Consider the following 27,529-nt stretch of genomic DNA (forward strand, 5'->3'; position numbering starts at 1 on the left):
ATTTTATGCTGATGTGATAAATGTGCATTTACCTCTGGAACCTAAGAATCCAGTTATGATGGTCAGGCCTCCTGCTGCCTTGTTTTAACATTTGTCTCTAATGAGTGGTTCTTCATTTTTTTAAAGCCCAGAGTTTTTCCTCACCACCCTCCTGCCAGTGGTAGTTGATAGGTGCAGGGGTGAACAGAAACAAAGCAGGGAGAGCATGGGGAGCTGGATAGGTTCTATTTGATTGTGAGGCAGCACTGGGTCTTTAAGTTTCACTTTTCCAAATTTACTTTTGGTACAGTGCTGCTTAAGACCTTGGTAAAATCTAAACTTGTTCTTAGACTTTTGTATAACATACTGCATTGCTCATTCTCACCTTGCTGATTTAGGGACACCTCCATAAAAGCTGCACATAAATCAATGTCTTTCTGTATAATTTATTTGGTAGAACCCAGGAAGCCCTCAAAAGTGGGCACTTCATCAGTGTCCTGCATGTCCTGATGCAGCTGCAGCGGATCTGTAACCACCCTGATCTGATAAACCCCCGGCTCTCAAGCTCCTCTTATGTATCAGAAACCCTGGAATACAGAACAGCCTCTCTGGTGCTGCGAGCCCTGGAAAGGGATATTTGGAAGGTCAGTAGAAAAGTGAAGATTTTTTTCCTCTCTTAGTGCCCTGGCAGACTTTCAATACTTACTGTTGTTTTGTTATATGTGATAAGTCTACCTGAAGTTTATAAATAGAAGCCATTCACTCTTGCATAACTGTGGCTACCAAGTGTGTTCTTGCTGCATCTCTTTTTTTGTTGTAGTGGTATGAACTTTTCAAGTGGTTTGTAAACAGTAATTTTTCATGAACTACTGGGTCAAAGAGAAATTACCTTTGCTTTTATCATGCTCATGTTTCCAGGAATTTTCCAGCGCTGAAGTTCACCCTGGGTAGCACTGTGCTTATTTATGGCATTCTGCAATTTTCTTTTTGCTTTTACTAACTGAAGGAAAGCAAGACTGATTCTTTTCCACAAAGCAGTAAACATTCTGTTACAATGACGAAATTAGTACCCTTCTGTCAATCCATTTGAAGTACCACTATTTCTGTTATTGTTAAACAAGTGATCCCACTCCTTGACATGAAAATATAAAAGAAGTATGAGTAATGGAGCAGCTGACATTTTTTGTTTAATTTTATTTCCATCCTTCATATTTTTCTACTCCTGAATTATAGTTCGGCATTTAAGCTTGAGAGTTAACCTTCAAAGAGTTCTATTTAATTCTTTGGAAACTGTGATATATGAAGAATTGTTAAATGTGTTTTGCTTTAATTTCCATAACTGGCTAATGATTTCAATTCTTTTTCTTCTAATGCTTAAAATGGGACTGTCAGTTTAAGATTTATTTCCAAGGTTTCTAGACAGTTTTTGGCTAGTAATTAATAGTTTATTTCTTAAATTTACACCATTTATTTCAAGTTAAAAAGTAAATATATAGAAATTGAATTCAGCATTGAATGTAAAGAGGACTTAACTGGGTCATCACATGAAACAATTTTCTGAAATCCCTAGGAATCAGACCTGTCTCTTTTTGATCTCATTGGAATGGAAGACAAAATGACTCATTATGAAGCACAAATGTTGCCAAAACAGAAGGTTACTAGAAAGCTGATTGAAGAAATCTACAGCTCCCCTCCAGCACCAGCGAGGCCCAACCCAGTGAAGCTCAAACCAAGCAGGTGTGTACACCTACACTCCTTCTAAGCTAGAATTACAGCAGCAAAGGGTGCCTCTGCTGCAATCTTCACTGAGTTCTCTCTGCATCTCTGCTAATGGGATTCATACAAAACCTCAGGCTTACCTTTGCATTTAATTCTTATCTTTTGTGTTTACCTTTGAAAATAAGAATTCTGTTCTTTGAGGCATGCAATTCCATTTGAAGTTAGTTGATGGATTTCCGTAGTCCACTTCAGCAGCAGATGAAATTTGTTCTTGGACATTGTTTATGGCAATTGAGTGTTGTTTTGCAGAATTAGCATGGGGATAACCCAAGACTAAGTTGGGCCTGCAGTGTCAGCTGTGCTCTCACTGTTATGGCAGAGACAAATGAAGTTTTATAGCAGTACATTTTTCTAAAGTATTTTTCTTCTAGTACTAGTTCTCAAAGTAATGTAGAACTAATGCAAGAGAGCTGCCGGATGACCTGCAGCATGTTGATGTCTCTCTGGAGATTATATGGGGACCCTTTTTTCAGATATCTTCAGATACATATTTTCCCAGATATTGACCTAGCCTCTTTAAGATGTTTGCTGCAATTCTGAAGCATCCTGCATTAAACTGGGTGGCAGTGAAAGTTTTTTAAACTGTATGGCAATGAAAGTTTTTATTCTTGGATTCAGCAAAATCACTTTCTACAGTGTTCACTTAGGAAGCTTGTGAAGTGATGCGCCTTGCCAGCTTCAGCCATCTGCAGGAAGATCAGCATCTGACATGATCAGTTGCTATGTTCCTGGGGTGACAGAGTTTACTTCTAAAGGCCAAACTATGATCTTCCTGTGGAGTTTGACTTTTCCTGCTCTTGCCAGGTTGTTCCAGCCCGTTCAGTATGGTCAGAAGCCCGAGGGCAGGACTGTGGTTTTCCCAAGCACTCAAGTGCAGCGCACGGTGACCACAGCAACGGTGACTCAGCAGGGACAAGTTCGAGGCAGATCCCCCATAGCCACGGTGTCTTCAAATCAAGGTAAGACAGTCAGTGCCACCCTGGTCACCTGCACGTCCGTGTAGACAGATACAAGTTAGTCTGTTTAATAGAACTCCTTTTCCCTCTAGCTTATTGGTCTAGAGTACTAATGGCTTAAAAATACCAAGAGACTAATTGCCAGTTAAATTCCCCACTAGTTTCTCCAGTATGATCTGCCAGTATAATGCAAAACTAAGCTTTGTGTAACCTGTTAGCATATGGAGTAAATATGCCACAGTTGATATTTAAAGCCCGAAGATGTTTAATGTTCTGTCAAAGATGGGAATGTACAGTGCTTCTCTGTATTTATTTAGCCTTTAAACAATGCTTTCCAAATAGATAATGTTGTAAAACTAGGATGGAGTAAGAGGTGTGGCTAGAAATCCCGGTGTGTAAGGACAAAGCCGTTCTTGTAGCCATTTGATTATCCTGTCGGAAGGTTTCTTTTTAATGCAGGTTGTTTAAAAGAGCGGAGTTAAAACCTCTAACAGCTTGCACAAACAACCCTTATTGATTGCAGCTGCAGCAGCACAGTTTCAGACAACTCAGGCTTCCACCAGTGCTCCAAGACACCAGCCCGCAGCGACCTTCACCACAGCAACTAGCGCAGCCAACCCTGTGAAACCGCGGGGCCAGAGCGCGGCGCCGGCCCCGCAGCCGGGCCAGCCCCAGGCACAGCCACAGCCACAGCCCCCCCCGCACACCATCCAACAGAGTGTGCTGCCTCAGAGGCTCGTACTGACCTCTCAGGCCCAGGCACGGTTGCCTAGTAAGTGGCCTCCCCTTTCAAGGTTTCTCCCACCTTTGTACTACAATGAGGTTAAGTTACTAGGCACCCTAAGATGTGTACAGAATCGTTGTTTTTTTTTCACTCTTCTGATTAGCCTTGCTCAGTACGTTGCTTATGACCAAGGAAAATCGAAAATTGGATAAGAAACAATAGAATTGCTGTGGACATACATTAGCGGTGTCAACTTAATCTCCTATTTCTGCATGTTTCTTCTGCTGGCAAGACTTCCTTCAGACCAAATGTTTTAGCTCTCTCCTAATTATTCCTTTCATGTTAAACACTAATCCATCTGCTAAAGGCCTCTCTGGCAGAGAGGAGCGTCGCCACTGTTAGGCAGAGAAAAGTGATGAGGCTTTGCTTTAAGGTTGTATGTGCACTGCCTATTAGCATGTGTAGAGAGTACTGAGCACTGATGTATTAATTTTATCTCTGGGGTAATGCACTGCCTTTACAAAAGCTGAATTTTCACACCAGTATTTTCCCAATATCATAAAACTTAATGCTGAAATGCCTCTAACCTTTCTGCATTTAAATCGCAAAAAGCTTGGTCCTTGCCACTTCAAAGCTTTTTGGTTTGTCTAAATGCAGATTGCTTAAAATAAATCATGTTTCATCAGCAAATTTCGAATGTGTATTTAATGTGTCACACATAGCAATATTTTAATTTCTTCCTTAAACCTTCCTTCATGCTCTTGAAAAGGCAGTGAAAATCACTTTAATGTCTATACTTGTTCTGTTACAAAGTGTCACATGAGTTTTCAGGTAGCTCTTAACTTTTTTGCTAATGAAAGTGGTAATTTCTAAAATGTTGATGTTCTTACCCTTTAAACAATCAGCTTCTTTCCAGTTTGTCCAACAAATATAGAAAGCAATACCTGCTTAACTTTTATATGACACTTTTGATGCACTAAGTATAATTATGCATGGGAGGCGCTTCAGCACCAGTTTACTAACCAAAAAGTAGAATTGTGAATATTGAACAGCTCGCCTCCCACTTTGATTTTTTAATGCCTGTTTCCCTCCTTAACAGGTGGTGAGGTAGTAAAAATAGCCCAGCTGGCTTCTATAGCAGGAGCACAAGGCAGGATTGCTCAGCCAGAGACCCCAGTGACTCTGCAGTTCCAAGGGAACAAGTTCACCCTGTCACACAGTCAGCTCCGCCAGCTCACTGCAGGGCAGCCCCTGCAGCTACAAGGTACTTACTTCAACAAAGGAAATTTTCCATTATTCAGAATGCTCATGTTTTGATATGGGCACCATGTTCCTTGTTGCTGGAGATTTTTCCATCCCCAGTGCTTGTATTGTCCTGCTCTTCCTATTTTCTGTGAGCCAAGGTAGCTCTGGTTTGAAAAGTGAATGCCTATCAGATGAAAGACATGGTTAGTTTCTTTTTCTGTATTGTATTTGAAAAATGTTATTTCCTTTGTTTCCACATCCATGCAGTGCAGCTAAAGTAAGGTGAGGCATTATTTGCTAAAAACTCCCTGCTGAGCAGAAGCAGAAAAACTGAGAACATTCTTGGCTTATTCTGAAATTGTGTAAATAATACTTCAAGATTGGCATGCTTCTGAATTTTGGCCCATTTATTGCCCTTGTCTGAATGCTCTACCTGCACTATATTTTGTTCTCAAATCTCCCTTGCTGGTGGTGTGTATTGCCAAATTTAGGAGAACTGGCATATCTTCATTCTCTGTGGCCAACTAAATAGAGGGAATTTTAAATGAAGACTTTCTGTTTGATTGGATTTTGTCCAAGTTCTGTATAAATACCTAGATTAGAATGATACCCCTATGACATGAAACTCCTCTTCAGCTATGAATACTTGGGTGTTTCCCTCCTTTTTGGCAGATTGGTGTAATGAATGTGTCTTTAATATTTAACATAGTTTGAAGCAGTAATGATCAGCTTGTAACACTAATAGATTTTGCTAGAGAACACAAATTCTTTTCCACCCTAATGTTTGTTAAAATCCTCCACTGCAGGAAGTGTCCTTCAGATTGTGTCAGCCCCTGGGCAGCAGTACCTGAGGCCTCAGGGCCCCGTGGTCATGCAGACAGTTTCCCAAGCAGGAACAGTGCAGAACGCCCTGAATGCTTTAGGAAACCAGCACCAGGCAGGTGGCCCAGCTTCCACTGCAGTCACACAGCAAGGTGGGTTCTCCAGCCTGAAGAAATGTCTCTGTCTAAATATTTAATTGTTTAAATCACATTCATATATAACTCCAAATTGTTGCAGATCATAATTCTCTAAGTTGAGCTCAGAAGTGGGTAAACTATGAGGCAAATCTTTGCAGTTTGTATTTGGTGTGTGCTGGAGTTTTAAGGACATTTTTAGTACAAACTTAGGAAAGCATGTAACTTAATTATAGATTTTTTTTTACCAGTTTCACCTGTGATCAAAATTTTTTTTTTGAGAAGTAAATTTTAAACACTTTGTTACTTTTTGCAAGGAAAAATCAAGGGTGATAATTTTTTATACTGGCAGAGAATGTCCAGTGGTTGTCTCCATTTTTCCACATTGATTTTTTTTATCTAATTTCTTTCACTTTTCTAGCTGATCAAGCTACAATTTTCCATTTCCCTCTGCAAATATTGCTTAGGTATTTGGTGCCTTGCTGTAAATGTGATCAGTTCCTTGCTTAAAAACACAACCAAGATGTTGAAAAAAATAATGGAGAAATTTATGCATTTACAACAAAACAGATTATTAAATGAAGATAAATATAACACTAGGAGTTCATTCCCTGAAAATGGCCATCTGCTGTCATTTTCTTGGGATATAAAAAAACATTCCTTCAAAATGGTGTGATGCTCTTACAGTGTAGTTAACTGTCTGGGTAAGCATCTGCTAATAGTTGAAATCACAAGAATGCTACTGAGATTCCATTAGATGTTTTCACCAATTTGTAGATACACTCAATTGATGTATTTTCTGAAAAATCTTAGATGATTTGCTCAAGATAAGTTAAAACAATCTTTTTCTGAATTAGAACATTTTCTATTTTCTATTGTGTTCATATTAACATTTTCTGAATGTCAATGTGTATATTGCACTGTGCATGACATTTTGAATAAGGTACAGATGGAGCACAGCACTTTGCTTTGTACAAAGCAAAATAAAATTCCATTGATCTATCTTGGATTTTTGTGAGAACAGTTCATGTGAATATCTGTCAGAGATCTGTTGTATAATAAAGTACAAAGTTGCAATACTCAATGGACATTTAGACTAAAAATTTGTCTGCAGCAATGATGTGTTACAGCTATGAAATATCTACTTATTGAAAATAATAAAGGGACCAATTTTCAGATGAATAAATATATAAACACAAGGTTTATCCTCAGTTTGTATTCCAGGTAGAGCTGCAGTTACTAATTTGCCATCTGGTGACATGGGAGCAGTGTTAAAACCAGCACCTTTGCATGGACAGTCACAGGTACTCAATTTTTATTTTCTTGTGGAAACACCACTTTTCAGAATCAATAATAAGTCTATGTAATAGTTGAAAGCTATAATTTGCAAAGCTGGAATTAATTAGGGACTTTGATGATTATAGAGTAGGTAAATATCCCAGTTTCTGTCCATGTTTCAGGTTGACAGATCTGACACATTTGTAATCCGTAGATAAAATAATCTGGTGTATAAAGGTAGCTGGCAGCTTTCTTGTGCTGTGATGGACAGGTTTGAATTATATAGTAATGCATACATAAAGAAAACGTGGGTTTTTTGTGTTTTGAACACAATAGCAATCGGGCAAATTTTTATAGATTTCCAATCTTAAGTTTTTGGATAAGATACTCAAGCAACTTACAAAGTGCAGGGAAACATCAAGAATATATCAAAAGCTATGAAAATATACCTTTAAAAAGCAAGAAGATACTAAACTAAGGTAGAATTGACTCTTTGATAGGAACTGAATTCAGCTGTAGTCTTCAGATTTTATCTGAAATTTATACCTTTAATAATTGCTCTAAGTAGTAATTCTACTCTAGGATCTGTACTCTGATCCTGACAGTTTCTAAAGAAACTCAAATAGATAGATCCTAAAGAACCTCAAATGCCTCATTTATTATTACTGTGATGAGCAGCAGATGTGGTTTTCATTCCCCTTCTTTGGCAAAGGAGACGTTTGAGGAGAAGAACCGGCTCTTGAAGGAGCGCCTGGACAGGATCTTCTCGGGCAACGAGCGCCGCTGCTCGCGGGCGCCGGTGTACGGCCGGGACGTGCTGAGGGTTTGCTCCCTGGCTGGGGACACAAGGGCCTCCCAGCTGCCTTCCAGTCAGGCCAACAGCTGGAGGTGGGCTGGCTTTGTCAACTGCTGCCTTTCCACAAGTGCCTGCGGAGGCCCAAGTAACCCCTTGAGGGAAATGATCCTGGGGTTGGTTCAGCAACAGGAATCTCTGAAGGATCTTGTTAACAGGTAATGTGTGCCTAACAAGCCTCTACACATACAGTTATTTCTAAAATTTTTCGACAAGGCTTAAAACCTTCTTTCTGTTGATGAGCTTATTTGGTTTAGACTGGTTTATTTAGCAGTAAATGATATACAGCATGGAAGTAGCTGTTCTGTTGATGAGCTTATTTGGTTTAGACTGGTTTATTTAGCAGTAAATGATATACAGCATGGAAGTAGCAATAAGTCACTTCCTGTTTCCTTTAGATCTTTATAAACAAGTGTTTTCAGTGTCTCTTTCCTAATTTCAAGCCCAAGTTCAGTTGACCATACTTAGACTTACACTCTTATGCTTTTGGATTTACTTGAATAGGTACCACTTGGACACAACTTACAAGAGTTAAGACCCAGAGATGCAGGCAGAAGCTGGTTTAGCCAAGACTGACTTTCCTTGCTGTGCCTGTGATTATTGATGATTATTTTGTGTGTAGCTTTTTAAATCAATATTGCCTTGTTTTGACGCTTTTCACAGGGCTCTCTTCGTGTTGCCAGCTGCAGTTGCTGCTCCCCCGTGTTTCTATGTAGCAAATCCTCCCCCTTCATACAGTCACAGACTGAAACTCCTTAAGCACAGCCTGAGGCAGAAGGCAGCTCCACACTTGCATCAGTTGCAGCAGCTGACAACTCCTCACTTGCTGCAGTTCCCTGACCTCCGGCTGGTGCAGTATGACTCAGGTAAAGGACATTTGCTGACAAGATTTCAGTAATTTCCTCTATCACATGAATTGAATTTCTGTATAAAACCATTGTTGGTTTTTCTGTTTGAATTATAGGAAAATTAGAAGCTCTTGCTGTTTTGCTTCAGAAGTTGAAATCTGAAGGGCGCCGTGTGCTGATTTTGTCACAGATGATTCTGATGCTGGACATACTGGAGTTGTTCCTGAATTTCCATTTCCTCACCTTTGTGAGGATTGATGAATATGCCAACCAGGAACAACGGCAGGTAAGTGTGTCCTACCAGCTGCCCACTGGTACAGCAATTTGTGCTGTCCAGGCTTTTATACACTACAGCAAAGAAAGGAAATTTGCCTTGTTTCGGATTCAGTTTGAAACACTTGACATGTTTTCATCCCATTATTTATTAGGCTATAGTGAATTTGGTTTGGTATTTTATTTTGGTGTGCATTGTATTTAGTCCTTGCTTTTATTCTGTTTTTGTAGGAGCTGATGAAGATTTTCAACAGAGACAAGCGCATTTTCTGTGCCATCCTCTCCTCTCACAGCCGTTCCACAGGAGTCAATCTTGTCGAGGCAGACACTGTTGTGTTCTATGACAATGATCTGAACCCAGTGATGGATGCAAAAGCTCAGGAGTGGTGTGACAGAATTGGGAGATGTAAAGATATCCATATATACAGGTGATGGTGACAGTCAACGTCTACTCTTTAACATGTTTTAATGTGAGGTTAGTTCAGAGAGTGCTGCCCCGGATGATCTGGAATAAAGTGGAAACAGTGCTGAAAACCACTTCCTTTCAATAAAAAAAAAAGTCAGAGTATCTATCCTATGAAAAAGCGGGGGGGATTTAACACTAAATGTAATAAATGAATCATACCTGCATGGGTATGTCTGTTAGTCTACATGGAATTTTTTAAGGGATCCTTTTCATTGTTGATTTTTGTTTTGTTTTTTCTGTTTTTTTTAATTACATAAATTATTAAAAGAAAACTCTAAAGGTCGTTGGTTTTTTTTGGGCCTGCACCATAACTGAAAAAGCTCCCACATATTACCACATTTTAAACATTTAGTGGTATTGTCTAGGACAGTTTGTCTTTTTGTTTCTGAAAGCTGGTTTGGAAATGACTTACCAGATTTCTACTATGTTTTCCTTTTTTTTAGGCTTGTCAGTGGTAATTCTGTGGAAGAGAAACTTTTGAAAAATGGCACAAAGGACTTGATCAGAGAAGTGGCTGCTCAGGGAAATGACTATTCAATGGCCTTTTTAACACAGGTAAGTTAATATTCAGAATGCATTGAAACACCCATGTTGCAGCGTTTAATAAATTCAAGCATCTGTGTTGGAGTGTTTAATAGCAGTTTAGTAGAAATCTGTCTGGGCTAGAATTAATAAGGAGGCATATTGGATTTCATGATTGCTTGAACTCTCAGTGTTGGGGCCACATTCTTTCAAATATTGTCCATCTGTTTTGTTCTGTTATTTGCATAGTGATGCACAGACATCACCCATGACTTAATATATTGTGGTTTCTTCACACTGCTGCAGAATTCTGCAGGACTTGTAAGGGTGAAAGTCTCAACAGCTTTAAAAATGTGAAATAAGTTTAATAAATGTAGATATTTAGAGAGCTAGGCTCTGAATTGTTGCTCTGAAAATAGATGAGGCAGTGACTGCACTGGTGAAGCCAGGCTGTCCGCTGGCACTCCTGATATAGAAAAAAAAATAGTATGTTCCCAAAAACTGAATGTATTTCTCTTTTTTCTTTCCATTTACCAAGCAAACAATTCAGGAATTGTTTGAGGTTCATTCTCCTATGGAGGATTCTGGATTTAGAGTGAAAGCAGAAGAATTTGTAGTACTTTCTCAAGAGCCGTCTCCAGCAGAAAATATTTCACCTAAAGTTGCAAGACCATTCATAGAGGTAATGATTAACACATACATTAAAAATATAGCTGTGCAACACTAGTATTAAACAGCTGAGTAATCCCATTTTATTTGGGTAAATTCTGTCAGTCTCTTTTTCTTGTAGTTTTATGCTCTTTTGTCATTTGCCTTGTGACAAAACTTCCAAAAACCCAAAGCTGAATTTTATAATTTCTGGGACTGTTTCTCTTGCTGCAGCAGAGACTTACTCCAGAAATTTGTGTTGCATTTCATTGACTCCTTATGGAGTTCCTTTCCATATTTTTGAAGTCTTAATTATTTTTAAAATATATCTCTCTGAAAGGCCCTCAACAGCATTGAACGAGAAGATGAGGAGTCAAATGATCACATACAAGAAACAGGATCTGAGTCAAGCATTGAACCTTTAATCTCAGAGCTCTGTGAGACAAAATACAATGAAGAGCCCTCACAGCTGCAGGAGTTAGTTGCTGTTGTGGATCAGGTACCATGACTTCCCTTGAATAGCTGGCTAAAAAGTAATCTTTAGTTCAAATGTTTCAATTTCTTTGCAGTCTGACCTTAAAGCAACTTTGTTGTTTCTCCCATTAAATGGAAGGGAGATCTCCCACTGCTTTAGAATGTTAAGATGAGTTTGAAGGAGAGCTTTGATACTTCATGTAATGTTTCTTTTATTATCCTCAAAGTAACATTTTTTCCCTTTGATACTTCCCTCAGCTGACTCCAATTGAGAAGTATGCTTTGAATTATCTGGAGCTCTTCCACGGTTCAGTTGATGACAATGAGCCACGGTTGAGTGAGGTAAAACAAATCTTTCTTTGCCATGTTATTCTGTCACAGAACAACATTTATTATATTTTCAATATGAAATGGAAGTTTCTCCAATGATGTGGAATATATTGTAGGCACTTCTGTGATCTGTAGCACTTCTTTCTATACCTTATGAACAGCATAATGTATTACAGAGAGCTCATTATTTTGGGATTCTGTGGTTTAAGCAGGTGTCAGTTGTTAATTTCTTTTTTATAAAATGGGAATTGCTTTCAGCCAGGCTCAGCAAATATTTGTTGTACTCCATTGATAGCAGGGGAAAAAATTTCATTAGTTTTAGTGAGCCTGTGTTCTGGTTGTCTTCATTGTTTAACTGAAATTCTTTGATTGCTTTATATTGATGGTTTTAAAACCCTCCACAAAGACCAATAAATATCTTCTAAATGGCTGGGAAAGTATCTGTTAAGAAATTGCTAAAAGATTCCTGTATCTGAAAATGTCAACGTTCAGGGTATTTATCCATAAAATTACAAATTGATGATTTCTAATCCGGTGTTTTACTGTATAAAGTTTCTAAGCAGTCTGACTTTAATCTAGATGGAACTGAAAACTGCAAAGAAAGCCTGGGAAGTCCAGCATATGAAGGAGTTAAAGGAAAGAGAGCAAAAAATGCTTTGGGAGGATGAAGAGGAACTTCTCACCTACACTCGGGAGGATGCGTACAACAAAGTAATTGTTGTTTAGTCTTGTTTTTTTCTAAATAGTTATTTCTTAACAGTTAGTCTGAGAATACCTTTACCCTTCAGGTTTCAGCTGGATCATTTGAATTATGTTCTCTTTTTGCTGTGTAGGAATATGTCTATGAAGGTCCAGATGGACAAACTGAAATTATGCCAGTAAGTAAAAGTAACACCAGGCAGCCTAAACAGGCTTTTTATTTTATGAAACATTAAGATCAGTGGAGAGTTAACATTGCAGTAATTACAGACTTTATTCTGTACAGCTCTGGACTCCTCCTACTCCACCTCAGGATGACAATGATATCTACATAGATTCTGTTATGTGCCTGATGTATGATACCACCCCTATTCCAGAGTCAAAACTGCCTCCAGTGTATGTCAGGAAGGAGCGTAAACGACACAAAACAGATCCCTCTGGTGAGTGTGTGCTCAAAACTGTTCTGGGATTTATTGCTGAAAGTTTAAAAAAATCAGTGGGGTTTTCCTGCCTCCAGTATATTCAGAATGCATTGAAACACCCATGTTGCAGTGTTTAATAAATTCAAGCATCTGTGTTGGAGTCTGGTCCTGTAAAGATCAAATTTGCATTTGAAGGGATGAAAATTCTTGTCCCACCATGGCTTGAAGCAGTGGAGTCACTGGAAGGCCCATTTCTTATGGTGTGTCTTCTCTTTAGACATGAAGATATTCTTAAAAGGACAGTCTTAGATAGCAGATATTCTACTTTGTCAGCTAGGACAGGGCTGATCTTACTTTATAACAGGCTCTGTTTAGTTCCTGGCTGTGCTTTTCAGAGGCAGTGGGGAATACTCTGTACATGTATGAGCATTTTGCAGCTGTAGGCAGAGGAATCAAAGACTGACAGTATCTGCCAATAATGCTTTATGTTTTGTCTTAGCAGCAGGTAGAAAGAAGAAGCAACGTCATGGGGAGACAGTTATCCCACCTCGTTCACTCTTTGATCGAGCAACTCCAGGAATGTTGAAAATGCGCCGAGAGGGCAAAGAGCAAAAGAAGAACATCTTGTTGAAACAACAGACACAGTTTGCAAAGCCTTTGCCAACTCTTGTCAAACCAGCTACTGAGGCTGGACAGGATAATCCAGAGTGGTTGATCAGTGAAGACTGGGCACTTCTGCAGGTCAGATGATACCTGCAATTTCTGCTGTCATTATGTTTTTATTCCTGCACTTCATCTCTTTTAGGTTATTTCTAATTCTTAATGGCAATTTGCTGTCATGACTTGGAACAGCTTGCCTGTCATTTGTGCTCCTCTAAGGAGAAATTAAAGGTTAAAGTACAACATGTATGATTAAGCCCTATTGTTGTTTTAGAAAGCACTTATTATTATTCAGATTATTTGTGCTGGCTGGACACTGGATAATGCTGCTAAGGTTCTTCCCACTTTTGAGGGGAGAGCAGCATTTGAATAGCAGCTCCCCATTGTGGTATTTTCAGAGACCCCTGTTGAAGGGAGGAATGATGAATCTGACTCCATGTTCTTAGAAGGCTAATTTATTATTTTATGTTACTATATTATATAAAAGAATACTATACTAAACTATACTAAAGAATAGAGAAAAACTTGTGACTCCTTCCAGAGCCCTGACACAGCCTGACTGTGATTGGTCATTAAGTAAAAACAATTCATATGTTGGATAAACAATCTCCAACCACATTCCAAAGCAGCAAAATGCAGGAGAAGCCAATGAGATGATATTGTTTTCCTTTTTCTCTGAGGCTTCTCAGCTTCCCAGGAGAAGAATCCTGGGCAAAAGGATTTTTCAGAAAATATGACAGTGACAGCCCGTCCCTCTCATACCAATCTCCAGCTGTTTCCCTGCACATCAGTCAGCATTAAGGCACCTTATGCCTGTTCATTCTCTGTGACTGTAGCTGAGCACAGAGCCTTAGCTCTGAGCTGTCCCACTATGCTAATGGTGTGTGGGCACACGCTGGTAAGGGAAGGTTTGGAAGATGGCAATGATTTGTCACCTGATGCATTTGTGCTTTTCTCTGTTGCAGGCAGTGAAGCAGCTGCTGGAGCTTCCTTTAAACCTTGCTGTTGTGTCACCAGCACACACTCCCAACTGGGACCTGGTCAGTGATGTTGTTAACTCCTGCAGCAGAGTCTATCGCTCGCCCAAGCAGTGCCGCAACCGATACGAGAATGTCATAATTCCAAGGGAGGAGGGAAAGGTGAGCTCACCTGCAGTGATGCGTCCTTTTTTTACCTTAAGTTGTAGAGTTTTTTTTTCCTTAACTCCATAAACACTTGTTTTTTGTTAAACGTTTCAACAGTGTAAATAAATAACTTTTAAAAGATCTTTTTTAAATTATTCTCATCAGGATTTCCACTTATTTTATGTGATTTCTTTGAAAAGAAAAAGCACCTGAACAAAATCTTCCACAAAAGATCATCTAACTTTCCTTCTTATTTTACAGCTAATGTACGAAGCTAATCCTAAAAAGAAGACAAAAAGTATTTATAAGGTGTGCATTGGTATTCTTTCAAAATCAAATCTAGACACTGTGGTATTTAGCAGCAATGGAGGTGGGCAGATAATTCATATGAGATCCATGTTGAGTGTTACTTGAGTTCTGAAACATCAATTAAAATTCCAAATTTATTTTTCCTTTCTTTGTTGATACAGTGGATTGACACCAGACTTCAGCTTTTGGATTTGATAGATAAATTTTAGATCATGCAAGAAGTTTGTGATTTCACTTAAACTGTAGTTGGCATTTTTCCACCATGTATCTTATCCTGATGGTATTTAAGATCTGTAAGAATGAACTTCATGCTAGAGTCTAAGTGGATTACAAATACATAGTGAATTTGATGCCTGAAATACGTTTTAGTAAATGAGGATGATAGGACGCTACAGAAACAAAAACAAATTCCATGACTGTGAACACCTTCTTCCAAACCACACAGCAATTTAGTGACAGAGTTGGGTGGAGAATCCAGAACTTCTGGCTGTAGTCTCATTCTCTGACTGCTAAGGAGGTTTGTCCCTGACTGGCAGTTTCTGCTTAGGAGAAGCCAAATGTTAGACTGGCATGGTGTGTGGATGTTAACCTAGCTTTGTTGGGAGAGCAGTGCAGTGATGGTTTTGTTTTATTATCTTACGTGTGCGCTATGCATAACTATAAACTAATGGGCTCTTGGTTTGGGTAATGAATTAAACTTGCAAAATCTAAACTAAAGCAAAGATTCTTTCTCAAATTAGAGTTTGCCATTTTGTATGTCCCCAAGTGCTGATGCCAGTGTGACCGTGAGAACTGCTCCTTATTTTGCTCTTTCTTTATATATTTCCCATAGAGTTTTGTGTGACAGTAAGTTATCAGTGACACGAGGCAGGACCCAGTCTGTGATAGATATGTTGGAGAGTGTTTTTAAATAATCTACGAGCGCGCCTTGTGTTTAAACGTAGACAAAATGCCCTGTTGGGTGAGTTTGCAATTGAAAGTTGGTTTGTTTTCTTTTTTTAGACTAAAAACAGTCGCCCACTTCGTACCAATCAGATCTATGCTCAAGATGAGGGTGCAACCCACACACAGCTTTATACTAATCATTTTGAGATGATGAAAATGATTGCAGGGAAAAGAAGTCCACCTATCAAACCTCTGTAAGTTTACCTCCATTTGATCTCCACAGATCTCCTGGAAACTTGTTTTGAATGGCTCTCAAAACCCAGAGTTATTCTGCACTTTTTTTCTCTGTTCTTGATCTCTCCCTATGTGTTCTGTGTTAATGGTAACAGCTCCATATTTCATGTGTTTGGGTCTCACTGCAGGAGTTTGCTCTTTTTCATTAAGAGCAGAACTGCATTCACTTGGGATTTTTTAATCTACTTTATATCTATCCACTTGCCTGAATTGTAGACAATTTGCTGTCTATGCTGTTTAGTAGTACACTCTTTCCTATGTGTCTTCCTGCAGTATTTATTTAGTATTTACTCTGAGTCTTTCTTAAATGTCTGTCTGTATTCAGGCTCCAGTACTGGCTGGAATATCATGGAAACTTCACCAAAACTGCAGTGTTACATGCTAAAATATGTGAAATGAAAGATTGTTTTTAAAGTTTTTCTGTCCAGTAATACAGTTTTTCTCAATTTCAGGCTTGGCATGAATCCTTTCCAGAAGAATCCAAAACATGCATCGGTGCTTGCTGAAAGGTGAGCACTCCCTAGCTTGAAGGAGTTATAAATTGCATAAAAGTGCTCTTTTTTCTTTTTTTTTTTTTAGTTTCAGTTATTTCTAAATATTGTGTGTTTTGTCTAATTGTTGTTTTTAGTGGAATCAACTATGATAAGCCCCTCCCTCCGATTCAAGTCGCGTCCCTCCGAGCAGAACGCATTGCCAAAGAGAAAAAGGTATGGTCCCATCTCTGTGCACAAATGGCTGCAGTAATTAGAAAATCAGGCAACAGATGAGGTATGAGCAAAGCTGCCTCCTGGGAGAAGTTTGGCAGTGGATGTTATGAGCAGCTGCACATTGTTCATGTACAGGGGTTTAGATAACCAAGGCCCAAAGTGGGGCCTTTCCTTGTGCTTCTTGTCACTCTCAGACCCCTTAAACAATGAGGAGCATATTTTTGCAAAAGATGCTAAAACATCTTAAAAAGTTACTTAATTCTTGACCATTCTGTAGCCTCATTTCTTATATTATTCAGAAAGAACTACTTGTCCTTGCTTCTGGATAAGTTGCTTGTTGTTCTGTGCTCTAAGCCATAAAACCATCAGTACATCTTGGTTTGAGATGAGTCACATTGTGCAACTTGGACTTGAAAAGTGAGGGCAGCTTTGTGGGCTTTCTCTGGTTGGAATTAAAGGAGTTTTGTGGATAGAAATAAAAAGGTTCTGTCTTGTTGTTTTGTTTTGCTTTATAAAAACCACATCTTGCTTGTTCCATGCTTGAAGACTGAAGGTGCCCCTTCCCTTGCAGGCGCTGGCGGAGCAGCAGAGGGCCCAGCAGCAGACGGGCCCCCAGCCCCAGCAGCCCCAGGCGGGCCAGCAGCCCCCCCAGCAGCCCCCCGTGCAGCAGGCCCAGCCACAGGCACAGGCACAAGCACAGGTAGTTCAGCAGCCACAGGCAGTGGTGCAGACTGCAGTCACTACTGTGGCCAACACAGCAGTATTGGTAAGAAAGGGAGAGCTCGGTGCCTCTGATGTAGTAACTTCAGTTCTTCTGTGTGTGCTGTATTTGTGTCGTGTTTTCTCTGGGAAGAGAATTTTAGGTCAGTATAGTGAGATCAAAGATATTTTTTCTTGTTTGCTTTCCTTGGTTATGCTGAGTGTCTTCTGGTTCCCTGATTTATTAAGACTATTTGTACTGTTGTAGCAACAGATCTTGGCATTCTGAGGTGGGAAAACACCATGCAAAGATGGTTTTTCCTTTTTCACTTTAGACTTTCATTTAATGAAGTCTCAGTGAATAGATGCACATGGTCAACGAGATGTATTTGTACAGAGAGCTTGCAGAATACAGAGAATAAAAGAGAATGTAGCTGTAAGAATGACTCAATTAAAGAGCTTAAAATCCAAAGATTCATTAACCTTTGCAAGGCAAGTGAAATGATGCATCCTACAGGAAACACCATGGTACTTTTACTGCAAATTTATGCAAAGTTTTCATGTCTTCCCTAAATCTAGAGTCTGAATGAGTCTGATGACTGGTCTGTGTTTTCTTGTATTTAGAGCCAATCCAGTTTGCATAGTAATGTGTGCAGGCAGTGATGGATTTATTTTGCTTGCTGCAGAGCAAGGGTCCCACAGCTTTTGCAGAAAGACGCAGAGGATGCGTTCTGACCCACAAGCATTGCTGTGTGTGAAGTGCACAGTGATGTTTCTGTGTGAGTGGTTGTCCAAGGCCTTGCTCCCTTCCTCTGCTAACAGGGATGTCCAGTGACCAGGGTTCACCACACACTTGGCTGGTCTGCAGCTGCTCATTCACGAGGCAGAATCCTGATTTATGTATGCATTAGTTGTTGTGATCTGTAGAGTAAATGAACAACTGCAGAAATCTATGTGTTCCATTGCATTTTTGTTACTTTGTCACTTCTGGAATACAGCACTGTGTTAAGCAATGCTCGGTTTTCTTTTATTGTTTTTCTGAACTGTTACCTTAATTGTCTTCTAATTAGGCAGGCACCATCAAAACAGCAGTGACGGGGACGAGCATCCAGACTGGTAAGGAGAGTTTATAACTGGGCATAGGAGGTGATGGGACATTAGGATTTTCACTCTCAGAATCTCACATTAATCCTGGCTTGCTTTCAGCTACAGTGAGTGGAAATGTGATTGTGAACACTGTTGCTGGGGTCCCTGCTGCCACCTTCCAGCCCATCAATAAACGTCTGGCCTCACCTGTTATACCTGGGACTCTGACTGTGAGTAGATCCTGTCACTAGTTGTGTCCCTGGACACACTGGGTTCCATGTTCTATCAGCATAGCTTTAGCTTTCCATGTTGTCAGAAATTCTGCTTCTTGCAAATGTCATGTGCATCTTGGGGTTCTTTATCAAACCTCTCTCTCTTACCAAAACATCAGAATACACTGGAATGGTTTATAAGAAAAGATTGCTTAATACTGTTAAAAATAGTTTATAGGGAAGTGCTGCTAAAAGCAATGTATTATGTCATTAACATTTTCAGCCTGTAACTGTTTTGTGCTTTATAATTATGATCTTTATTATTATGTTAATGGTTTAAGACTATGGAAGATAAAGCAAAATATTGAGAGGTACTAAAATCAAATGTCTGTAATGGAGTGAAGGGTTTGGTGATCATCCTGTTGGAAAAAGATTTAACCACCTGCTGATTTTAAGATGCATCCAAACAGATGTGTTAGACAGATTTGGGGTTTTGTTCTTGTGCTTATTTTTAAAATTGCCTAGAAGGTTATTCCATGTGCAGCAGGGGAACGTGATGCTGGGAAGGGAGCAGTAAAGGCTGTGTTCCCTTGCAGACCTCGGGAGGCACGGCCACTGCCCAGGTGGTTCACAGCCAGCCCCGCGCGGCCGCGGCGCCCGCAGCCTCCACCGAGCTGGTGACCATCGCCTCCACGCAGGGCGTGCGTGCAGTGACATCAGTGACAGCCTCAGCCGTGGTCACCACCAACCTCACCCCTGTGCAGACCCAGACAAGGTCTTTGGTGACCCAGGTGACACCAGGTAATGATCCTGTGTAGTGAATGTTTTTGCCCCCAGTGAGGGGCAGAGATGAATGCATCTGACTCCATCTTATCAGAAGGCTAATTAATTACTTTTTTTGTTCTATATTATTCTATATTACATTACATTACATCTAAACTGAATCTGCCCAGCACTCAACTGCACGCCACTGCTCAGAATCTCGTGACTGTCAGGCAACAGTCCCAGCACACACACGCCTGGCCCTAATAGGCCAAGGAAACAAAACACCATCACTTTGGGTAAACAATCTCCATATTGCATTCTACTGGCACAAACACAGGCGCAGCAAATGAGATAAGAACTGTTTTGATCATTCTCTGAGGTTCAGAGAATGTGAAACCCAGAAATATTCTTGGGAAGAATTGTGCCTTGCTTTTCTCTGTGAAGAGAAATGTGTCAACAATCCTGTGTTCAGGGACTTTTTTCAGTAGTGCACAAAGGCTTCCAGAATCCCTGTAGAACCACCACCACAGCCCCACAATATTGGAAGTCTGGGACATAATTTAACAGGGCTGTGATTTTTAACTTGCTTTATTGTTGGTGCTCAGATGACATTTATCTCCAGTATTTCTGGATAAAGTATGGCAATAGAGAGCTTGGCCCCTAGGCATCGCAATTTTAAAATATTATTAACAATCTAGCAGTAAAATATTAGAATTGACTGTCTTGACTAAAAACCATTGTGAAGAAAGGCCCTTCTATTTTATGATCTACTCTGTTTTTACATCATGCTCATGATAATGTGTTCTTACATGTAGTAAATCCACAAAGTGTGCAGGAGCAGAAAAATAAGCATTTAACAGCTTGACTTCTCAGGTGAAATTCATGAGTGAATCTTGAAAAGTGTTTGTTGTAACAATTTGTTTTTCCTTTATTCACAGCTACACCAACAGTCCAGCTGTCTGGCAAAACCATCACCCCTGCTCACTTCCAGCTTCTGAGGCAGCAGCAGCAGCAGGCTGCTCAGGTGCAGGTCCCACAGATCCAGGCTCAGGCACAAGCCCAGTCTCCAGCTCAAATAAAAACTGTAGGGAAATTGTCACAGGTGAGGAACCACTCATGAAGTAATGTAGCACATTGCTCTCATTACTGTAAGCTTCCTTGGCAGTGTCTCTTGTGTCCTGTTTTCATGGGCTACAGTGAGATGTATTTCCCTCTTAAATTTCATCCTACTAAAATTTCATGCAGGCAGTGAATCTGACAGCACTTTCAGTAGTAGAGCAGGGCAGGATGGAAAGCACTTACTGCTGCTCACTGGAAGCCATTGTATAAAAGAGTTACATTTTAGATACTTGATCTTAGCTCTAGTCTGGTACAGAATGTTTCTCCTTTTAAGCTTTGGATTCATCTCCATTTTTCTCCTGTAATGTAAACCATTGGAAACAATGGAGCTGTTTGATTTTTGCAGGAGCAGCTGATCAAGTTGCAGAAGCAGAAGCTGCAGCTCCCCCAGCAGCAGGCAGCACAGCAGACCCAGCAAGGGGCACAGCAGCAAACAGCACAAGTGCAAGTGCAGCAGCAGCAGCAAACCCAGCAGCTCACTGCTGTGACTGCCCCTCGTCCTGGCGCTGTCCTCACGGGCACCACGGTCACCAACCTGCAAGTGGCACGCCTGGTGAGTTGCCTTTGACTTGGCAAAAACTGTCTCAAACATCTCACTCTTGGCTGGTTTAAATGAGCTGGGCACTGCTCATTCACACTCACAGGTGCCCTTTGCATTGCTCTGGCAGTTCAGAAGGAACAGCTGTAACATAAATAGCTTTAAATTGTATTTACCCATTGATACCATCTCTGAATTGTGTCACTGTACAGGAGCCATTACATTTAGAAACATTTACAGCTATCACTTTATAATCACCTGTTATGTGCAACAAATCTTTCTGTGCTGGTACAATAATCTTCATTCCTTACTGCTTAGACTCGTGTTCCTGCTTCCCAGCTCCAAGCTCAAGGACAGATCCAGGCCCAGACTCCACAAGCAGCCCAGGTTGCTCTGGCAAAGCCTCCAGTAGTGTCTGTTCCAGCTGCTGTTGTGTCATCTGCAGGAGTCACCACACTCCCTGTGACTGTGGCAGGCATTAGTGTTGCCATTGGGCAGCCACAGAAAGCTGCAGGTATGTGAATGCAAGTTGGAAATAGGAAGAATTGTATTTCATAGCAGTCTCCTATAGTATAGACAATTTTTTTCTTGTAGGAAAATTGTTGTTGGAACAAAAAAATTAGCTTACTCATGCCCTTGGAGAAGAAATTTTTTCCACTGTCAAAATCATGTCTTATTTCCATTAAAATCGGTGGGTTGTTAGTGCTCAAAGCTGTGCAAATGTGTAAGTCTGTAAAAGTAGAATCTGTGTGTGCAAGCTGTGATTACTGGGACAAATCAGTAAACTGAAGACTCTTACAGTTCTAATTATTTCTGTAATTTTCAGGAGGCCAGACAGTAGTTGCACAGCCACTGCATGTCCAGCAGCTGCTGAAACTCAAGCACCACCAAGCAGCACAGCAGCAGAAAGCCATCCAGCCCCAGGTTGCACAGGGACAAGCTACTGTGCAGCAAAAGGTACCATTGTCTGCTCTGCCATTAACTTGTGCAGTGGTTCTGGATGACCAGGACACCCCTAGAGAGTCAGTCAGGATTTCTAGGGGTAAATCTTGGGTATATCTAGAGAGAACAGGTTTTCAGGTGCTTAATTTTTTCTGTAAAGTGGTTGGTTGTTTGGTAGTTTTCAGTAAGTTTGTTGTTATGTGAGTGTTGTGTGTAAGAGAGAAACTTTTCATTAAATACTTTAATTCTGGATACTTGTGTAAATGCATGAAGGCTTTCATCTAGTGCTCATTTTTTTATTGCCATTTTTTTCAATAATTAAATGTAATTAATCTCTTTTTCCCCACATAGCTGTTCTTTAAAATACACTTGCCTTTTGTAGTGATTGATGCCTTTTTTTCTCTTGTGCAGATAAATGCTCAACAGGTCACGGTCCAGACCCAACAGCAGACTTCTCAGCAGCAAAAAGTAACTTATGCTACACAGCCTGCCATTAAAACACAGTTCTTAACAACTCCAATTTCCCAAACCCAGAAACCAGGTGGAACCCAGCAAGTGCAGGCCCAGATTCAGGTACAGGTAACACAGGTTTACACCTTTAAACTGTACTGGGACTGGAGAGTTGTAAAGACAACAGGTGCAGTAGAATTCAGCACCCACTCATTTTAATTGTAGTCACACATTTATTTAATTTGACTTTTTAATAAAATTCATTGGGGCTGCATTTGTGGCCTTATAGTGAGTCAGAGCAGCTGTGAGCTGCAATTTGCCTTTCCTCTTTGAAATAAAATAGTTGAGTCACCCCTTTTTATTAGGCAAGGGATTCCATCCTGTGTTTACTAAGGAAAATTCAGCCACAGGTTTTCCTGTTTCTGGTGCTGCCTCAGAGCCTAATCTCTGGCAGCCAAGAGTATGTGACTCACATACTTTCTTTTCTGCATTACTGGATCAGCCTAACCAAGGAAAAAGAAGGGGGTTAGGAATTGGAAGCCTTACTCTTTCAAAAGTATCTCCCAGAAATTGGAACCCGTTAGAACTCGTGTGCTTCCTGCGGTTTTCTAGGTAGTCGGGATGAAATTACTCTGTTGTGGTTAAAAATGAAAAGATTTCTCCTCCTTCCCCAGCTAAGTTCTTTTCATGGATCTAAAATGTTTCATAAACATTCAACCTCACTGAAAATGCCAAGCTGCAACTTATCATGAACAGGCCTGGGTGTTTTGCTGCTATCAGCAGCTTTTTATCTTGATCCAATCTTTCTTTATTTCATATCACTACAGGTTGCAAAACTCCCACAAGTGGTCCAGCAACAGGCTACTGTTGCCAACATTCAGCAGATGGTTTCAGTTTCCCAACAGGTAGGTTTTGCTCTTATCAAATATAGCACTAGAAACACGATCTTTAGAAAAGCTCATTTTTTTGGAATGTATGTATTTTTCACATTATATGTGGCATAGGAAGTATTTTTGAGGGATATAGCAAGTGCCCTTTTATAAAAATAAATCTTGAATACTGAATCAGCTGAGGTATATTTTCTGGATTAAAACTTTCATAGATGCAGCCATGTTTGTTCATCGCTGTAGATAAACTGAAAACCAGATTTTTAAAAGTGTTTTCTAGAGCTGAAACGATGTTTAAAATTTGGTTTCTGGTGATGTGTAGTCAATATAGCAAATAATTGAACTAATGAGCACCATCTGAGCTTTTTCCACAAAAACTAGGACAAATTGAAGGTTACAGGTTGTTTTGTTTCAGTTCATAGAGCTGTGCCAAGTGCTCTGTAGAAGGCAGAATGGTGTGGTGCCTGTTCCAAATGTGTGCTGGTAACAGACAGGGCTTGGGCAGGAGAAGCTCAGGTGGTTTGATTCCACTCCCCTAATGACCAGGCAGTTTAATTATCACTGTTTAGAACAATGGCATCCAGATCATTAGCAACAGGCCTAACTTAGGCAGTTGATTGGCAGGAATGATTTAACTTTGGAGGGTGGATGAAGTTCTTGCCTTTGGTGCACAAAAATCTGGGCCAGTGGGCTCTTAGTCTGCCACAGTTCACAGTGCAGTGTTTTAGTGCAGAATAAAATCTGGGACTGTTTATCTCCAAATGGTGATAAAGTGGTGTAAGCTGTCTGATAACCACTTTAGATGTGAATGCTTCAAGGGCAAAGTAGACAGCAGGAGGTAGAAACCTCATCAGTCAACACAACTTGAGTTGCCCTCTGTAGTCAGGAAGAGCTCCTAAATCATTTTCAAAAGTCATCAGTGGTGGCATAGCTCTGTGACTGTTGGAGTCTGTGGCAAAAAGAGAAATAGTTTCCCTCCCATGTACACCAGTGACTTCAGTGGCAGTAGGTTTAGGCCATGGTAAGTATTTTTTAAACTATGGTCTTTATGTGTATCTGGCATTCTTTTTATCTGTATTTTTAGTGCTTCCCACTGGAATCCTTTTGGATCATTCAAGAGTTAATTTTTTGTCTGGAGAAGTCCTTGTAGCTTTGTTTGGCTTTTGCATCTGACAAAGGCAGCTGAAGCTGCTCAGTTTCATTACCTTGTCCTCTGAACAAGGAGATGTTGATTTTTTTTTCTCCCTTGCTCTGGGTAGAGCTATGAAAATTTGATGTCTGGATGGAGTTCAAACTATTCTGCCATAAATTGGCAATAGAGTAGTAGCAGCTGTAGTCTGAAAGGGCAGAGACTGGTGGGCAGCCTCAGTGGCTGTATTTATTGTCACAATATGGATGCAGAGTCAGCATTTTAACCTCTTTGGTCCTCTGGCTGTCCCTCTGTTCTTTTCCCTGCTCCTTCACTTCTGCAGTACAGGAATTTTCCTACATATCTGGTAGGGTTTATATACCTTTAATTTGCCTTCTGAATGTATCTGAGGGCATGTCCTTGGATTTGCACTGCAGAGACCAGAGTTACAGGCACTTTGGCTCTTAGTTCTGATTTATAAGGCTCTAGAAAATGTGACAGAATGGTGTTTCTCAGTGAAACCACAGAGCCTCTGTTCCCAGAATCATTGTCTGAGTTGTTTGTCAGTTAAGAGAGCAAATACCTAAGGAAGCAGGATTCCTTCTGTAGAGGAGAAATGTAAGGACTGCTCAGTTTAATGCTAAACCATTTTGTAATTGCCTTTTCCTCCTGATGTGCAGGTACAAGCTCAGCCCCAAACTGTGACCCTTTCTCAGACGACAGCAGGACAACAGCAGGTTCAGGTGATCCCTGCAACCACTGCTACTGCTCAGGTGGTGCAGCAGAAACTGATCCAGCAGCAGGTTGTGACCACAGCCTCTCCCCAGGTTCAGGCTCCAGGTGTACAGAACCCAGCCCAGACACCAGCAACACCTGAAGCCCAGAGTCAGCAAGCAAAAGTACAGATGAGGACACCGACTGTCAGATTAAAGGCACCTACTAAACCAAGCTGAACTATTGCAATAACAGAGAAACACAGTATTTTGTGTTTGCTGAGACAAGTGAGAAGCTACTCCAGACATCCAAATGAAGACAAAACACCTCTATTTTATTTTTTTTTTTGTAGCAGAAGGTTTCTTGCTGGTGAACATTTAAACATGAAAACTCACATGTAACTTCAGTGTATTAGCAAATGTTTAGCACTCAAACTCTGTACAAGATGCATTCTGCCTGTGTTCTCTGTGCTCATTTAAACCACATAAAGCAAGCATTACTTAGGTTGAAATTCTGCCCAGCTTCTCAAAAGTGAAATGGTGGTCTGCCATAAATGTCAGTAAAATCCATCTGTGTTAGAATGCCACACCTGCCTGTGGGCATGTGCAGCTCCTTGCTGTAGTTCAGTGTGTGCTCAGTACCCACAGTGAAGCCACACAAAGAACCAGGTGTAGTTGATACAGCACAGTATTTTCCACCTATACAAAAGCTCTGTGTTGTTCTTCCCTGTGGTAAACACCCCTGGAAGATCCAACACAGACTTGAAGTGCTCCCTGCAAAGTTTAGCCAATAAATGTGAAAACCTGTAAGTATATGTAATTAAAAAGGAAAAAAAAAGGTTTCATTCTCCATTTTTGTAAGTCTTTTAAAATGTTTGTTAGTAGTTTTTGTGTACAGTTTACTGAATCACCCAACCTGTGTGCTCATTCTCGTATTTCACTTTAAAATAATGGATATTTTAGGCATGAGCTGAGTAAATACTGTGTTGATAGTAAATGTGTATTAAAGTGTAGCCCATTTTTTTTTTTTGTAAAAGAATTGTTCAGTAGATGCAGCTAAACAGATGATCCATAGCTGTTTCTCATGGGACTTCTGTCACAAAAAATCTCCAGCTGATAAAATCTAATCTCTCAGTTTCATTCTGCTCTTGCAACATGTTTAAATGTTCAGTACTTTTTACACGGCTTTCAGCTTAGGGGGTGGGGGGCTGGGGCAAGGGGAGAATAGTGAAATTAAATCTAAGACTTAATTCTTCAACTGTGTAAAGAGTAAGATCTAACTTTTGTACTATTCTTTTACTAAAAGCTAACAATGAATGTATCTTCAGGTGGGTATTTTGGATGTGAATAGAGCGTGGCCTCTTCCTCCAAATCAGTTTGCCTTATTGTTATGGAGAAAAAAAAAAAAAGCAAAAAGCTGCATAGAACTGTGGGGGTTTCTTTACTTTTCTTGCATACAATGAATAACAGACTTTGCAAACAGCACTGAGTGAGGAATCAAAAAACCCATGGTGGCTTGAAGGGATTTATTTTACTTTGGCCATAAAACTGCACAATGTGTAAAATCCAGACAAAATTACAACATTCCTTTTCTGAGATGGTTTTAAAATTATTTTTTCATTCTGTGATCTTTTTACTCTTTTAGGAAAGGAGCCTATTTAAGGGCAGGGAAAGCATATATTTTGTTTTTACCTCTGTATGTCCACACTTGTTGGTACCTGGCAATCCACATGGCTTAAACAAGAAAGAATTCTCAGCCAGCTCCTCTGTGTTAGTTGGGATAGGTACTGCCAATTCTGTTCAGATCACAAATTTAACATTGGCTCAGGCAGCGTTCCTGATTTTTTTATTTTATACCTCTTTTGTCCTGCATACTTTTTTTCTTGGACACTCAGGTGTACAAATACAAGGGCATTTTGTTTGGTTTTTTTTTTTTTAAGCTGTTTTTGCATGCAGTAGTATTCCCCTGACCCTGCTAACCCCTGGCTTGTGCCATCTCCTAAACTTCCCTGCCAGCCAGGGAGCTGGCACTGCTGACAGCAGAGTAGTTTGAAATGCAAAGCAGATGCAGTGGTAATGGATAGTGACACTGTGTACAGTATAGCCTTGCTCATCCGAAAATATTGCTTAGGTAGCCCCAGTTTTACTTTTAAGTGTTTAGCTTTTATGATGTGCATGAAGGTCGGGGTGGGGGGGAACAGTTTCAGCAGTGGGAGAGCTGCTGGCTGCGTCTTTGTGCTGGTCTGATTTGGTGTCTAAAGAGGCGATTGTTTCTTGTTTAGGTCAGTTGATGAAGATAAAAAGTCACCATATTTTTTTTTCCCCTTCTAATTATTTTTTTTCTTCCTTTCGATGTGTCTTTCTCCCAGGAGTGTGTTAGGAAGTCAACCTGTACATAAGTGATGAACGTTTGTACTCGCCCCAGTAGGATGATAAGGAGTAGTGCTGTATCCTACCTGAAGGTGTAATAAAGTGTACATTTTTATACCGCCGCCTCGCCCTGCCTTCTCTACCGGGGCGGGTTACCGGGAGGGGCGGTGCGGGTGGCGGGACGGACC

At 40.3% G+C, this 27,529-nt stretch overlaps 1 protein-coding gene across 17 annotated transcripts in view; it reads left to right on the forward strand.

Annotated features, from left to right (window-relative positions):
* Positions 1–27,463, forward strand: part of EP400 (E1A binding protein p400) — a 47,872-nt gene extending 20,409 nt beyond the window's left edge. For 4 of the 17 annotated variants that reach the window (XM_071445305.1, XM_071445314.1, XM_071445315.1 and 1 more), the window contains 35 exons: positions 437–623; positions 1,550–1,716; positions 2,563–2,717; positions 3,238–3,486; positions 4,538–4,702; positions 5,490–5,657; positions 6,852–6,943; positions 7,630–7,928; positions 8,434–8,636; positions 8,735–8,904; positions 9,123–9,319; positions 9,801–9,912; positions 10,418–10,561; positions 10,868–11,026; positions 11,260–11,343; positions 11,911–12,042; positions 12,165–12,209; positions 12,317–12,470; positions 12,952–13,193; positions 14,078–14,251; positions 14,498–14,545; positions 15,548–15,684; positions 16,177–16,233; positions 16,353–16,431; positions 17,003–17,197; positions 18,201–18,246; positions 18,337–18,446; positions 19,025–19,229; positions 20,132–20,295; positions 20,659–20,865; positions 21,169–21,364; positions 21,677–21,807; positions 22,204–22,371; positions 23,070–23,147; positions 24,939–27,463. In XM_071445305.1, coding sequence (XP_071301406.1) covers positions 437–623; positions 1,550–1,716; positions 2,563–2,717; positions 3,238–3,486; positions 4,538–4,702; positions 5,490–5,657; positions 6,852–6,943; positions 7,630–7,928; positions 8,434–8,636; positions 8,735–8,904; positions 9,123–9,319; positions 9,801–9,912; positions 10,418–10,561; positions 10,868–11,026; positions 11,260–11,343; positions 11,911–12,042; positions 12,165–12,209; positions 12,317–12,470; positions 12,952–13,193; positions 14,078–14,251; positions 14,498–14,545; positions 15,548–15,684; positions 16,177–16,233; positions 16,353–16,431; positions 17,003–17,197; positions 18,201–18,246; positions 18,337–18,446; positions 19,025–19,229; positions 20,132–20,295; positions 20,659–20,865; positions 21,169–21,364; positions 21,677–21,807; positions 22,204–22,371; positions 23,070–23,147; positions 24,939–25,211 — 5,392 coding nt within the window. In that variant the 3' untranslated portion in view covers positions 25,212–27,463. The remainder of the gene's footprint in view (positions 1–436; positions 624–1,549; positions 1,717–2,562; positions 2,718–3,237; positions 3,487–4,537; positions 4,703–5,489; positions 5,658–6,851; positions 6,944–7,629; positions 7,929–8,433; positions 8,637–8,734; positions 8,905–9,122; positions 9,320–9,800; positions 9,913–10,417; positions 10,562–10,867; positions 11,027–11,259; positions 11,344–11,910; positions 12,043–12,164; positions 12,210–12,316; positions 12,471–12,951; positions 13,194–14,077; positions 14,252–14,497; positions 14,546–15,547; positions 15,685–16,176; positions 16,234–16,352; positions 16,432–17,002; positions 17,198–18,200; positions 18,247–18,336; positions 18,447–19,024; positions 19,230–20,131; positions 20,296–20,658; positions 20,866–21,168; positions 21,365–21,676; positions 21,808–22,203; positions 22,372–23,069; positions 23,148–24,938) is intronic. The other 13 variants (XM_071445306.1, XM_071445317.1, XM_071445308.1 and 10 more) reach the window with 12 other exon arrangements.
* Positions 27,464–27,529: the final 66 nt, after the last annotated feature.

Source organism: Agelaius tricolor, unplaced genomic scaffold, assembly GCF_023055355.1.
Source record: "Agelaius tricolor isolate 1412-34295 unplaced genomic scaffold, bAgeTri1.0.p SCAF_20, whole genome shotgun sequence".
In the NCBI taxonomy this organism is placed as follows: Eukaryota; Metazoa; Chordata; class Aves; order Passeriformes; family Icteridae; genus Agelaius; species Agelaius tricolor.